At 33.7% G+C, this 13,028-nt stretch overlaps 1 protein-coding gene across 1 annotated transcript in view; it reads left to right on the top strand.

Annotated features, from left to right (window-relative positions):
- The window catches only part of LOC106079911 (phosphatidylinositol 3-kinase catalytic subunit type 3-like), a 28,859-nt gene extending 20,129 nt beyond the window's left edge, over positions 1-8,730 (top strand). Inside the window, exons 18-24 of the mRNA XM_013241175.2 lie at positions 3,341-3,410; positions 4,501-4,647; positions 5,358-5,432; positions 6,346-6,514; positions 6,873-6,963; positions 7,672-7,797; positions 8,260-8,730. Of these exons, the coding sequence (XP_013096629.2) occupies positions 3,341-3,410; positions 4,501-4,647; positions 5,358-5,432; positions 6,346-6,514; positions 6,873-6,963; positions 7,672-7,797; positions 8,260-8,274 (693 nt within the window). The 3' untranslated portion in view covers positions 8,275-8,730. The remainder of the gene's footprint in view (positions 1-3,340; positions 3,411-4,500; positions 4,648-5,357; positions 5,433-6,345; positions 6,515-6,872; positions 6,964-7,671; positions 7,798-8,259) is intronic.
- Positions 8,731-13,028: the final 4,298 nt, after the last annotated feature.

The raw sequence follows: 13,028 nt of genomic DNA, 5'->3' as shown, positions 1-13,028 counted from the left end.
TGCAACTGACATGGAACCTTACCAAGTAGTTGAGAAGCCTGGATTTATTGGACTTTTACAAGTACTGGAGAAAAGATACACTGTGCCTAGTCGCAAATATTTTACAGAACGTGTTATTCCAGATATCTACGACAATATTTCCTCAAAGCTTCGTGAAATGCTATCTGATGCTAAAAGCATCGCTTTCTCAACGGACACTTGGACAGCTGATAATACCACCGAATCATATTTTGGTTTAACTGCCCATTGGTTGAATGAGTCATTTGACCGAAGCAGCTATGTTTTGCATTGTACAAAATTTAATGGCCAGCATACGGCTGCAAATTTGCTGTCAGCATTCGAACATCACTTGAAAATTGGAACATTCCTCGAGAAAACTGTCATTTGGTTCTACGTGACAATGCAGCAAACATCACCAAATGCTTTCGTGATGGTAAATTTGCAAGTGTTGGTTGCTTTGCACATACAATACAACTTTGTGTACACGACGGTGTTTTGAGTCAGCGATGTGTAGTGGATATGATTATTGCAGCACGAAAAATAGTATGCCATTTTAAACATTCGTCCTCGGCATCTGACCGTTTACATAACCTACAGAGTGAACTCGACCTTCCACAACATCAGTTGATTCAAGACGTCACTACCCGCTGGAACTCGACCTTCCTTATGTTAAAGAGGCTGTTGGAGCAACGTCGAGCCATAACACTGTACTGTGCAGAAAATGAAAAATTAAGCAATTTATCTCCAAGCCAGTGGTCTGTTGGTGAGAAAGTGGCTGTTCTTCTACAACCTTTTGAGGAAGTTACCCGTGAAGTAAGTGCAGCTGCAGCTTCTATTTCCATTGTAATTCCATTAGTACATGTTCTGAAGACATTCCTGCAGCGTGAGGGTAATGATAAAGGAATTAAAAATATGAAAAGTACATTACTCGAATGCTTGAACAGCAGGTTTGAAAACTTAGACAACAACCGTCTGTACAGCATAGCAACATTGCTTGACCCTCGTTTTAAATCTCTTGTACTAAATGAGAATGCATGCACTGAAGCAAAGGCAGGAGTCCTAATTTGTGCAACACGTCACCAAAATCCTGTCACAGAAAGTGTAACACAAGCACAACTCTTCTCTGAAGCAGTTGAACCGCCAACAAAAAAGGCCAGGTTAGCTGAATCCAGTTTGTGGGACTGTTTTGATGAATTGGTGGCACAAGAAGAAGCTAGTGTACCAACGGTCGTCAAAGTACAAAGCCAGCAAGATATGATTAATGAAGAGCTGTCCAAATACCTGAGTGAGCCACTGATTCATCGAAAAGATGATCCAGTTTTATGGTGGAAGGTTAATGCCAGTAGATTTCCTGGATTAGCAAAGGTTGCTCAAATCTATGCTTTAATGCTTTAACTTTTAAAGGATGTGTATATGTTTATTATATTAAATTAGCATTATGTATTCTTTTGTAAATAAATAAATATTACTGTTGAATTACTTTTTCTAACGTGTTAACTTTAAATCTTACTCTTGTGTTATGCGTGTCTTGATTGAATCACAATATTCTTAATAATAATTTAAGAGTGTTAAGTAACTCCTCGTTATTACTGAAATTACTTAAGATATTTACGTAGCCACTATCTGTATTAGTTACAAACCAGAAGCGGTTTGTGGCCTTTAAAACACGAGCCTAATGACAAGTTGATGATGTCATATACATGAACACAAACATCCACCCACTATACAACTTAGACTGTACTTAAGAGAGATTAACGCTATAAAACCAAGATTGAACTTTACCTTTACCTTAGTTACATATAAGTTTATATATTCTGCATGAGTTATCCCACATTCTACTTTACAATTAGCGGCCTCATACATACGCACACACCATCTCATGTTACAAAGATTAGTTCATGATAAGCATATCTGTAAAAAAAAATGCTCAATCAGTGATAGAGTTTAAAGTAAGAAAGTAAATAACAAAATAATATGAATATAGGTATGTTATATAGAAGATTTGCAAAAACTTCAGTAAAACGAGCAGTTTGAGTCATGTAGGGCTCCGGCTCCGGCCGAATATCTAATTTTACTATCCGGTTATATCCGGCTCCGGCCAGATATCAAAAAGTACTATCCGGTGCACCCCTAGTTAAGACATATTTTTCACGTACTAAATGTAAATTTGTGTTTGTTTTTCACATCATTTTCTTTAATAAACATTTTGGCTTGTGTATGTGTGTTTATTAAGAGACACACTTTTATTTTCAAAAAAAGTTTTTTAAGATATTACTTTAAAATAAAAAAAAAAATGAAACGATGATAGACTAAAAATTGATGCAATTATTTGTTTACATTAACATTGGTTTATTTAATGACTGTATGGTATCTCCAGCTATACATACCAAACACTTGCTAATAATAAGTAAAAATATAATACATGTACCATGTTTCTCAAAATACTAAGTTAAGTATACATAGACACCATGGTTATTTGCCTAAGTCGCTGGAATTCAAGGGTTCATTAAAAAAAAGCTACGTGCTTATTAAATTATCGTCAAATGATATTTCACGCCAAAACGTCCCGTCGCCAAAACGTCTCGCGCCAAAACGTCCCGGCGCCAAAACGTCACGTACCGAGTACTTTTATCTTCAACTAAATTGAAAAAGTGATTTTAAAAATATTTGTATCTCAATGTTGTTAGCTCTATCTCCTTTAATGTATATATAGTACTTATTTAACTTCAGCCAGCTTTTGATTACTGTCTGTTGTTAAGACATTATTCAATAGTAAAGTTATATCTTATATAAAAGTCTTTGTATAACAAGCACATAGTGGATTTACTTATCAATAAAGATTTTATATGAGCTAACTGGCTGGATAGCATGTACCATACTCATTTTGTCTCTTTGTACCTTCACTCAGGACTCAATATTTATAAAGTTTATTAATTCTAATCTAAGAGACTTGAACGATGGATTCATTGCTCAAGACTCTTACTGTGGTTAAGACATCTTGGCAGCAAAAAGCCAAACTTTGATTATATGGTTATTATATGGTTATCTTGTTAATATTGTGAAGTGCCAATTTAACATCCAGACAGCAACTCACTATTAGAAGCATACAAATTATATTTTGGAAAAGTGTACTTTGCTACCTATGTGTATAGAATAAATCAATACATTTTCCTTTATGCTGCCAGTGTGGAATTAATTGTCAAAAGTTCTCATAGGATGGCAGATTTTATTTCTATCTCAACTTTGTTTTTGAAGCCATCAAGTCCTTAGAGTAGGCTCAGTGTCTTGTTATTGTTTTTTTGTCTTGGATTCTAATTTTCTAAAAAAAATTCTTTCCCAGCTTTTACGTCATGAGAATTTAGACCTGCAAATGACACCTTATAAGGTTTTGGCCACCAGCAAGGAACATGGTAAGATAATTTATGAATGATTTGATCTTAAATGTTTCATATCCTGTTTGTCAAAATAAAGTGCATTTTTTTAATTTAATATTTTGATGCTTGTGACCTTGTATTATGGTTAGGTCATAAGACCAGTGACTTCCGCTGTACTGGCAAATTATTCCAGTGGTATTTCGTGGTTCCAAATTATATTACCTAGGCTATTAATTATAACCTCTAGATATATAACTTACTGAGATGTACAAGTAAGAACTTTGAGATTTCAGTTACAACTAATAAGAGTTTTATTGAGGAACAAAAGAAAAATATCATTAAAAGCAAACGGACATAAAGGCCAACAAAAACAAATCAAATAATGAAAAAAAATCAAAATAGAAGGACAGGTTCAGTTCAAAATAATCAAAGAACCACCATCACAGAGGCACAAAAGTGTCTCATCTCAAAAACAAAACAAAGGCTTACAATAATATAATACAGGTCCTAACAGTCAAAGGACCGTCATCCATGAGACACACTACTGTCTCGTATCAAGACAAAAGTTTTTTTACATACTATGCGACCCAAATCTGGTCTTTATAGAAAAAAAACACATACAGGAAAGGACAAGAGACTAAGTACACATAATATTTACATAAACCAACTTATTAACAACAAATAAATAAAGTCTACTTAGCTCGTTATTGAAAAATACATTCCCATAAGGTGGCACACTCCTCTTGAGTAACACAGTCAGAGCATAACAAAAAAACTATTATGTAAACATTATGGAGATTTAGTTAACAATAATGTACATTGGTCAGCTCAAAGGCTCAAGAGGAAGTGGCTATTGTATACAGTTTACAGGGACTTAAATAATGTATTAAAGGGGGACTAACTCTTATTGAAAAAAAAGTAGCTACCCTTATTGTCCCTCTTGTCACAATGCTTAAGCTACATGATTAACTAATAGGCAAAGTCAAAATAATTTATACTTCTTGCAGCTTAGTATCAAACAATAATACATGCAAATAATAATATGTTTAATGTGGCGCATACAAAAAAAACATTTCAGCCTGTAAGATATTCTCATGTCTCTTATTAACATATCGGCATTTTGCAGGATTTGTTCAGTTTATTGAGTCCATAGCCTTATCTGAACTGTCGAAAGAAAAAGCCATCCAGAAATTTTTAAGACAGCATAATCCATCTGAAACAGGTCCATTTGGTATAGTTCCAGAAGTGATGGAAAATTATGTGAAAAGTTGTGGTAAGTAATCTCTATGTTACTAATTTATCTCTTTCTTTCAATGAAATCTTTGAATCACTTGAACCCTATGTAAGTGATGCAGCACTAAGAAAACTTTTTTTTCAGATGGTGCCTCTTATTGGTTTTCATTTAAGTTTTTTACTGTTATGATTTAATATTTGGGTTTAACGTTTGTATTTACTTAATAATGACAAAATAGAAAACACCAAACTGTGGGAGATGGGTGGACACAGAAATATAGAGGTGCAGATCTTAGAGAGAAAGTGGAGATGGATTGGCCACACCTTTAGAAAAGATACCATCAACAGAGCTAGACAGGCCTTAGAGTGGAACCCCCACAGCACAAGATGTAGAGGAAGACCAAAAACAACATGGCAACGCAGTGTACTAGATGAATCCGAGAGGACAGGAAAGAGCTGGGAAGCCATAAAAAAACTAGCAAGTGACCATGGATAGTGGTGTGTTTTTACTGAGGCCCTATGTTCCATGTTTCTATTATTTGACTTTTCTGTTTAATCACAATAATTTCAAAATGTACTTAGATTAAAAGCACCTTTTGGCATTTTTTAAAGTCTGTTGTGCTCTCAAAATATCTTGAACTTACATAATATTTATTTCAATATTATTATTATGTAATATATTTTTGTAATGATCTTAAATAAAATAATTTACTGACTAATCTATTTTATTATAAAACTTGTTTTTATTAGCTGGTTACTGTGTTGTTACTTACCTACTTCAAGTTGGTGACAGACATCTGGACAATCTTCTACTTACTAAAAATGGTAATGTGAATTTTTTTAATTAGGTTTTTAATTTATTGGTTAATATAGTTTTCACTTTTCACTGGTAGATAAAGACATACCATAAGTGAAGCCATTCCATTTTTATATTTTGTTTTTGTCTGCCTCCTCCTCTTCTTCCTGCTGCTCTTTTAGAATTACTGTGGCACCTAGGATTGCATTTTAACAGTAGTCTGGAGATTATCCAAAGACCAAACAGACTTTTTGTGGTGCTTGCCTTTGAACTTGGGGTCCTGGGTTTGAATCTTGAGTTTCAGGATTCTTAGGGCGCCATTAAGTCCACCCAAATCTAATGAGTACCTGGCTGTAGTTAGGGAAAGGAAAGGTCATTGGTCATTGTTCTAGCCACATGACACCCTCGTTAACCATTTGCCAAAGAAACAGAAGACCTGAAAGAACTGAATTTTACTTTTACTAGATTGACCTTTGTGTCATTATATCTGAATTTTTAAACAATTAAAGAGCTTTCTAAAGCATAGCTACATGATTATGTTTCCAACACTACACTTATGCCCAAGTGCTAAATAAAGACTAATGAAATAAAATTAAAAGAAGTCCAGGAAAAAATGAAATAAACAAGCCAGCATACTCTTTGGGAGTGATAACAAACTTAAAACTCAAGGAACTAGATGAAGCTCAAAAGGTTTTCAAACTAAAACAAGCCACAGCCTAGATAAAATCTGTAATGACATGCTCCTTCATTTGGGTCCTCATGCTAAAATAAAACTTCATTAACTTTAATGCAAGATCCCCATACTAAAACAATAAGCTATTAAGAGTTTTGGTAAAAAAATAAATTTAATAGAGACATGGAAGTTACCTTTTTGAGAGGTAGAAGGGAGAATTTAGGGGATCTAAAAAAATGCTTTAATTTTCACTTGCTGTTTTTCCACAGGTAAAATGTTTCACATTGATTTTGGCTTCATATTGGGTCGTGATCCTAAGATTATGGCGCCACCTATGAAGCTAAATAAACAGATGGTAGAGGCCATGGGTGGCTATGACTCTGAACCTTTTCAGAGGTTTAAAGTTTACACATACACAGCTTTTTTGGCACTAAGAAGGTATAATAGGCAATTTTGTGTGTGTGTGTGTGTTAAATTTGTGTTACTAAAACAGTTATCAAACAGAAAAAGAATTGGTTATGGAAAAGCAGGCCCATTTAATTATGTCACACATCTGCTGTTCAACTTTTTTTGGTTGTTACATGGTAAAGTTTCCTTTAAAGCCCAGGACTTTTTAAGTTTCTATAGTTTGTCTCCTTTAATGCGACTGAAAGAGGCCATATAGTTGACTATTAATCTTATTTTGTTTATATATTGTCCTGATATAAATGTATATTTATATATATTATTTTTACATTGATATGCTATGTTTCTGTTTATGATCTTGTCTAATGTAGATTTGCTTATTGTTTTTAAGGTCTGCCAATCTGTTTCTTAATCTTTTCTCTCTGATGATTGATTCCAACATTCCAGACATAGCTCTAGAACCAGATAAAACAGTCAAAAAGGTAAAGAATTTCAATAATTCAAAATTCTAACAAAGAAGATGGTTCTCATTATTGTAATTTGAATGACATTTTAATTTTAAATATTGATGCAAATTTTTTTTTTTTTTCAATCTGAGTCTAATTTTGTTTTAGATCTTCAGGCATTTGTTTTGGATGTTTCTTCAGAAATGAAGATAATTACAAGCTTGCCCAAACCTCAGCAGGAAATGGTAGTTGGGTATGAACTATTGTGAGGATAGTCCGAAGCACACATACCACATATCAGGCAGCTGCAAGATGGGCAAAAAATATTGATATGGAGAATGTTTTCCTTGGTGTGGATACAATATATCTAATACAGAGCAAATATAAAATAAAAAGTGCAAACTGACCAATTGAAAGACTTAATGTCTTATAGTTTTTGTACACAATGTGGAAGTTTAATAAATGGATGTGTTGTGTTGTTGGAACACAATAAACACTTTAGATTGGAATCACATACAAACTAATTGTGCATATAAACTAATTGGGTTACGAACTTACAATGAACTGATTAAGATGTAATCTCCAATTTGTTAAATTAATAATTATTTAATAACTGAATATTATTCATCTCCCTCCCCTTCATTAATTTTTGTTTTGAAGTATTTTGTGTTGACTGTGATGTGGGTCTCAAAATACTGATAACCATTTCAATTTATAGCAGCTATTAAACATGATGTATCTCAGGTTCAAGAGAAGTTTGTGCTTCACTTAAATGATGAACAGGCTGTGCAACATATCCAGCAGTTGATTGCTGACAGTGTGAATGCCTTGATGCCCACTCTCATTGAATATGGACATAAGATGGCTCAGGTTGGGGCTTGAAAACATTTAGTTGTTTGTTTTACACTAAAAAATGTTTCCCAAAATGTAGCCTATGTTTTTGTTTTAAGCTATATAAATACCATTAGCTCTTATTTCCAATAGTATCCTACACAATAGCATTTTGTTGACATTGTATGTAATAGATTTACAAACATTTGTTAATTACTTATAGTCCATTAAGCTTTAATGTTAATAGAGTTTTCACAATTATGTTGAAAGCATTACATAATGATAATTGGCTTGTTTCTTTTATTTAGAAGGTAATTTTTCTACCAGTACAAATGTTGTTTGTAATAAGTCTTTTTCTAAATCCATTGGCTTCAGTACTTTTTAGCAAGTTTGAAAACCAACTTCTTTATATTATTTGAGATGTCATATGATATACGTATAAAAATGGAATAACTAATATATCTTTGTAATAACTTATCATTTGATCTTACTACTCTACAGGTACTGAGGAAGTGATTCATGATCTCAATTCCTTCCATTGGTTTTGCGCTTCAGCAACCTTGCATTTTAATTGTCTTATTATTCAACAAAACTGTGTTTGTATCGTTGATAGACAATGAGACAATGGATACAAATGAAAACAAATTGTTGTTTTCTCAACTAATATTTTCATTGTATAACTTAAGATGATTTTATTTTAATAATAATTGAAAAGGCATTTTTTTTTCATTGACATTGTTTGACATGGTTGACAGTAGATGCAATATTGTAGTCAAAGAAACACTAAGAAAAAATGATACTTTTTACAAGTGTTGTGTTCATTGAACACAGATATTCTGAACACATTTCTTGTGACTTTTTACACAATTCGTCAAATCTTTCTTTTTTGCTTTCAAATGTAAATAAATATAAAATATTGGTTGATGTACTGTTTCAATAAATGATTTAATAAATACATTTTTTTCGGTCTTATCTCTATGGTTTTTGTAATAGACTTGATTTGTCAGATGGTCTTTTGATCAACAAACACAAAACACACATTTATCCTATAAACTCTAAAGCAGCGATGCCCAAAGTACGGCCCGCGGGCCAGAACCGGCCCGCGATGGGGTTCCATCCGGCCCACCAAAACGTCGGCACAAAAAGTAGAAAATCCTCCCCCCTTAAAAATAGTTTTTTCTGTGATGGATTGATACCATGACCTTTAACGAGTGTGCGATTATGAGTTTATGAAATGGAAATCTGAATGTAGAATCTCCCAGGAAAAGTGAATGGATCTTTTTTGTGGAACATGATAATAAGCAAACATATTTGTTATGTAAAAAATGTCTGGCTGTTTCAAACAAAAAACAACAACATATACAGCGGCATTTTTAAACAAATATGAAGGCCTTCTTGGTTTGAGCCGCGTCTTAAAGATTGGTTAAACTACGCCTAGAGATTGGAGGACCGATGAGAATATTTACCGAAAAGAGACATGAAAATAAGTTGGTGGTAAAGGTAGCTAAAATGTTGCTCACATTTTAAGTAGAAAAATGAAACCATTTTAAGACGCGTAAAAAAATGATAGACTTTAACTATCCTATTAATTAATGTAAGTACTAGATCCAATAGTTTCAAATAGTTTCAGGTGAATTTTGATTTCATTTTTCGTACCTTTTTGTTGATGTGGCCCGCGACACGCGTTTCGAAAGTTAAAATGGCCCGCAGGTCGAATAAGGTTGAGCATCACTGCTCTAAAGAGATACAGTTTGAATTGAGCCAATAAAACAATGCAGCTTAAAGTGAAAGTTCTTGTTTTCTTTTATCTTTTTTTCAAAGCAGCTGCTCGTAGAATCACAAGTAGTTCCAGAAAGTACAACATGAGGTTTTAGCTAGTTGACAAGATTTGTGGGATATAAAGTTAGTGGGAGGAGTGGTGTGTGTGTGTGTGATAAACCCTTCCTCTAACAAACGTAGAACCCCCACCGCATACACAAAAAAACAAACCAAAAGTACAAAGTATTGTTTTTAAAACAAATATATGTAGCATTTTTTGTTATTGTCTGGTTCTGCTCTTTATTAATGTACAAGTTCAGCCTTGAAACAACTGTATGGCCTCAACACACTTTAAGAAACACAATGTGCATAATGAGACCACATTCATGGTTCGCTCACATATATTTCGTGGAGTCAGCAGGTCTTTCAATGAAGTTCTGAAGCTTCAAAACTCTAAGACAAGTTCTTATCACGAGTCAGAATTGTCAACAAAAACAAAAATAATAATCTTTAAAAAAAAAAACACAATTTGGAAGTGGATGGGCAAGACGTGAGGACTGTTGATAGACTGCCTTCAGAACCGAGATGCCTGGAGGAAGTTGGATGGTGGCCTATGGTTAACTTTGGTTATGCCAATAATAGAATATGCATCCTCTGTTTGGGACCCCTCAACTCAAGAAAACATTAAGAAACTGGAACAGACACAAAATAGAGCAGTGAGATTCATAACAAACGAATATTAACATTTGACTAGAGTAACACCTTTAGTAAAATCACAAAATTTAGAAAGCCTTCAGGACAGAAGACTCAAAAGTAAAGTAGCAATTATACATAAAACACTGAACCATAATCTTCAACTGCAAAAACTAAATTTAATAAAATACTCAGAAAGACGCAAAGATATAGGCACATTCCTCGTTCCATATGCTAGGACAAATTTGTACAAATGCTCCTTCTTCCCTAGTGCTATTAGAGCATGGAATGGGTTGCCTGAGATAGCCAGGAACACCAGTAGGACGTAATCATCTTTTTTTTTAAGTAACGTCTGTATTATATAAGATATAGCCCAGACGGGTCCACAGGCAGAGATGAGATGACAAACAGACTAGGCACTTGAGTGAGCAGCGCAGTAATCAGACCAGAAAACACCCGAGGTTGTTTTTCCAAAATGAACTTTACTGTGATGTGAACTTCTCTTTAAAAGTACACACAAAAAAATGCTTTTGTGTATGCAGTATAGCACAAGTAGTGTGATTTTCAACATACTCAAATACTCAATACAACCATGTTCTACAACTAGACCTACATTCATTATAATATAAAGTTTACTATATAATTTGAAAGAAAATATTCATTGACATTATCTTATCTTCTTCTTATATATTACAGACGTTACTTCAAAAAAGAAGATAATTAAGTCCTACGATCTACGATTATTTGGGTTACCTCAGCATGCGTGTGCAGAAAATTTATTTGAAAGTCTGTTCCCATCACTACCTTTAGGTCATGGTGCAATAATTTGCTCAATGTGTGAAATGATTTTAATCTATATTGGAAGCATTCTAGAAAGCCTCCGTAACATTCGAAGCCTCTTTTCATATTAATATTGCACAAAATAACACATAATAAAATCAAAAGATAGACCTAATAATAATCTTATTACTGCAATTGAAAGAAGCCATTGGAGAAATAATACAAACATCAACGTTAACAAGTGTATGTCAGCCATGATTTATGCGCGTGGAAATAATTTCAACACACATTCCGATAAAGAGAGTTAGAGACAGTCCTACCTGTCTAACATTAATATATATTTTTCCTATTTCCCCACGCTTTTTTTTTTTTACAGGTACAGGATCCTTACTTTTCTGCATTGACATCCCAATATATTGACTTGTAAGATTCAAAAGTTCCTTCGGAAATGAAGATTATTAGGTTCTAGCAGAAGGCCTCTTGCATCCCATCATGACGACCAAGCGTGATGCCATTCAACAATCAGCTGATGCCTATAGATCTAAACGCTAACATTAGTCATTTTATTATTTTTATTTTAGGGGGCCTAGTTCCTTATTCCTGGTCATTTAGATTTAGATTGTCTATTGTCCAACGGAAGACATTTTTTCAATGTCAGTTACGTAGGCCCTATATATTCCTAAGAAAAAACAGCGTTTCTCCATCGGTGCACCCAAAAACGAGGAATCAAAGTCACTGGTTAGGTAACAAAACTTTTCCGGGTGGAGGTGCAGTCCAATTTTCGTGCATAAATCCCAGCTTGTGAACAAAATGAGTTAAATATGTATTGCCTACATAATTTCTGCTACGTATTGGTCTACTCTATAGGCGCTTTAATATAAAATTAAATCATTCGTGGGCTTCAATATAAAATGAAAGAGGGCAGTCGGTACCTTATATCACTAATATAAGTTATATAAATATATATAGCCTATAGGCCTACTTTATATTAAACAGCCTAATTTTATTCCACCCCTCCCCCTTTTCCGCTCTCTCTCTATCTTATAAAATACAGACGTTACTTCAAAAAAGAAAATGATTACATCCTACGCACCATGTATCTAGTCATGCATCTTAACCAATGACTTAAATTCTGCTAAGTCATTGGTTTTCCTGCCTTGCTCAGGCAACCCATTCCATGCTCTAATAACACAAGAGAAGAAGTCGCATTTGCGCATGTATACCCCAGAATATGGAACGGTGAATGTGCTTTTATCTTTGTGTCATTCTGAGTATTTTATTTGGTTTCGTATTTGAAGATTACGTTTCAGTGTTTTATGTATAATTGCTACTTTGCTTCTATCCTGGAGGCTTTCTAAATTTAGTGATTTTACTATAAATAACAATGTTCATGTGTGTTGGTTGAGAATCTCTCTGTTCTATTCTGTGTCTGTTCCAGTTTCTTAACATTTTAGCTTTATGTTCTTATTTGATTTATAGAAATTTCTATTAATAAACCCTAACGCTTTGTTTGATTGTTTAATAGTTCCATCAATATGGGGATTCCATGACATGACATTTTTTTTTAAACATATGCACTCCTTTTTGCTGTTGTGTATGTGTTTATACTTAGTACTAACGTTTAGCCTACTGTGTTTATTGGATTACGGTTTGGTAGCTTTGGAAAGAAATCGCCTCCCCTGGAACTGTTACTGATAACGAGAGTAGTCCCCCGTTATCGTAATGCCATAGACATAAATAAATATAGACTGGCCAATTAAAGAGTTTTATGAAACGAAAATTTGACTTGCAAATTTGTGTACTTTATTATACAGCATTTATGAGCAGTATAAAAATTAATATTCATATTATTTCAGCCATAACCTATAGAAGTATAACCATATTTTCACTAGTGTTTTTTTTTTTGGTAATTCTGCAGGAGTTCAAGGGGCAGCCATCTTTGTTACTATTTTGTTATTGTTTATGTTCCAAAGAAATCCCAAGATAGTGTCTTAAAAATACCAAGAATTAACATTACTTCTGTGTCTGTGTTTTCTTTT

Source organism: Biomphalaria glabrata, chromosome 1 (assembly GCF_947242115.1).
Source record: "Biomphalaria glabrata chromosome 1, xgBioGlab47.1, whole genome shotgun sequence".
NCBI lineage: Eukaryota > Metazoa > Mollusca > Gastropoda > Planorbidae > Biomphalaria > Biomphalaria glabrata.
The sequence above is the reverse complement of the archived record's forward strand: the minus strand, read 5'-3'. Positions and strand labels throughout refer to the sequence as shown.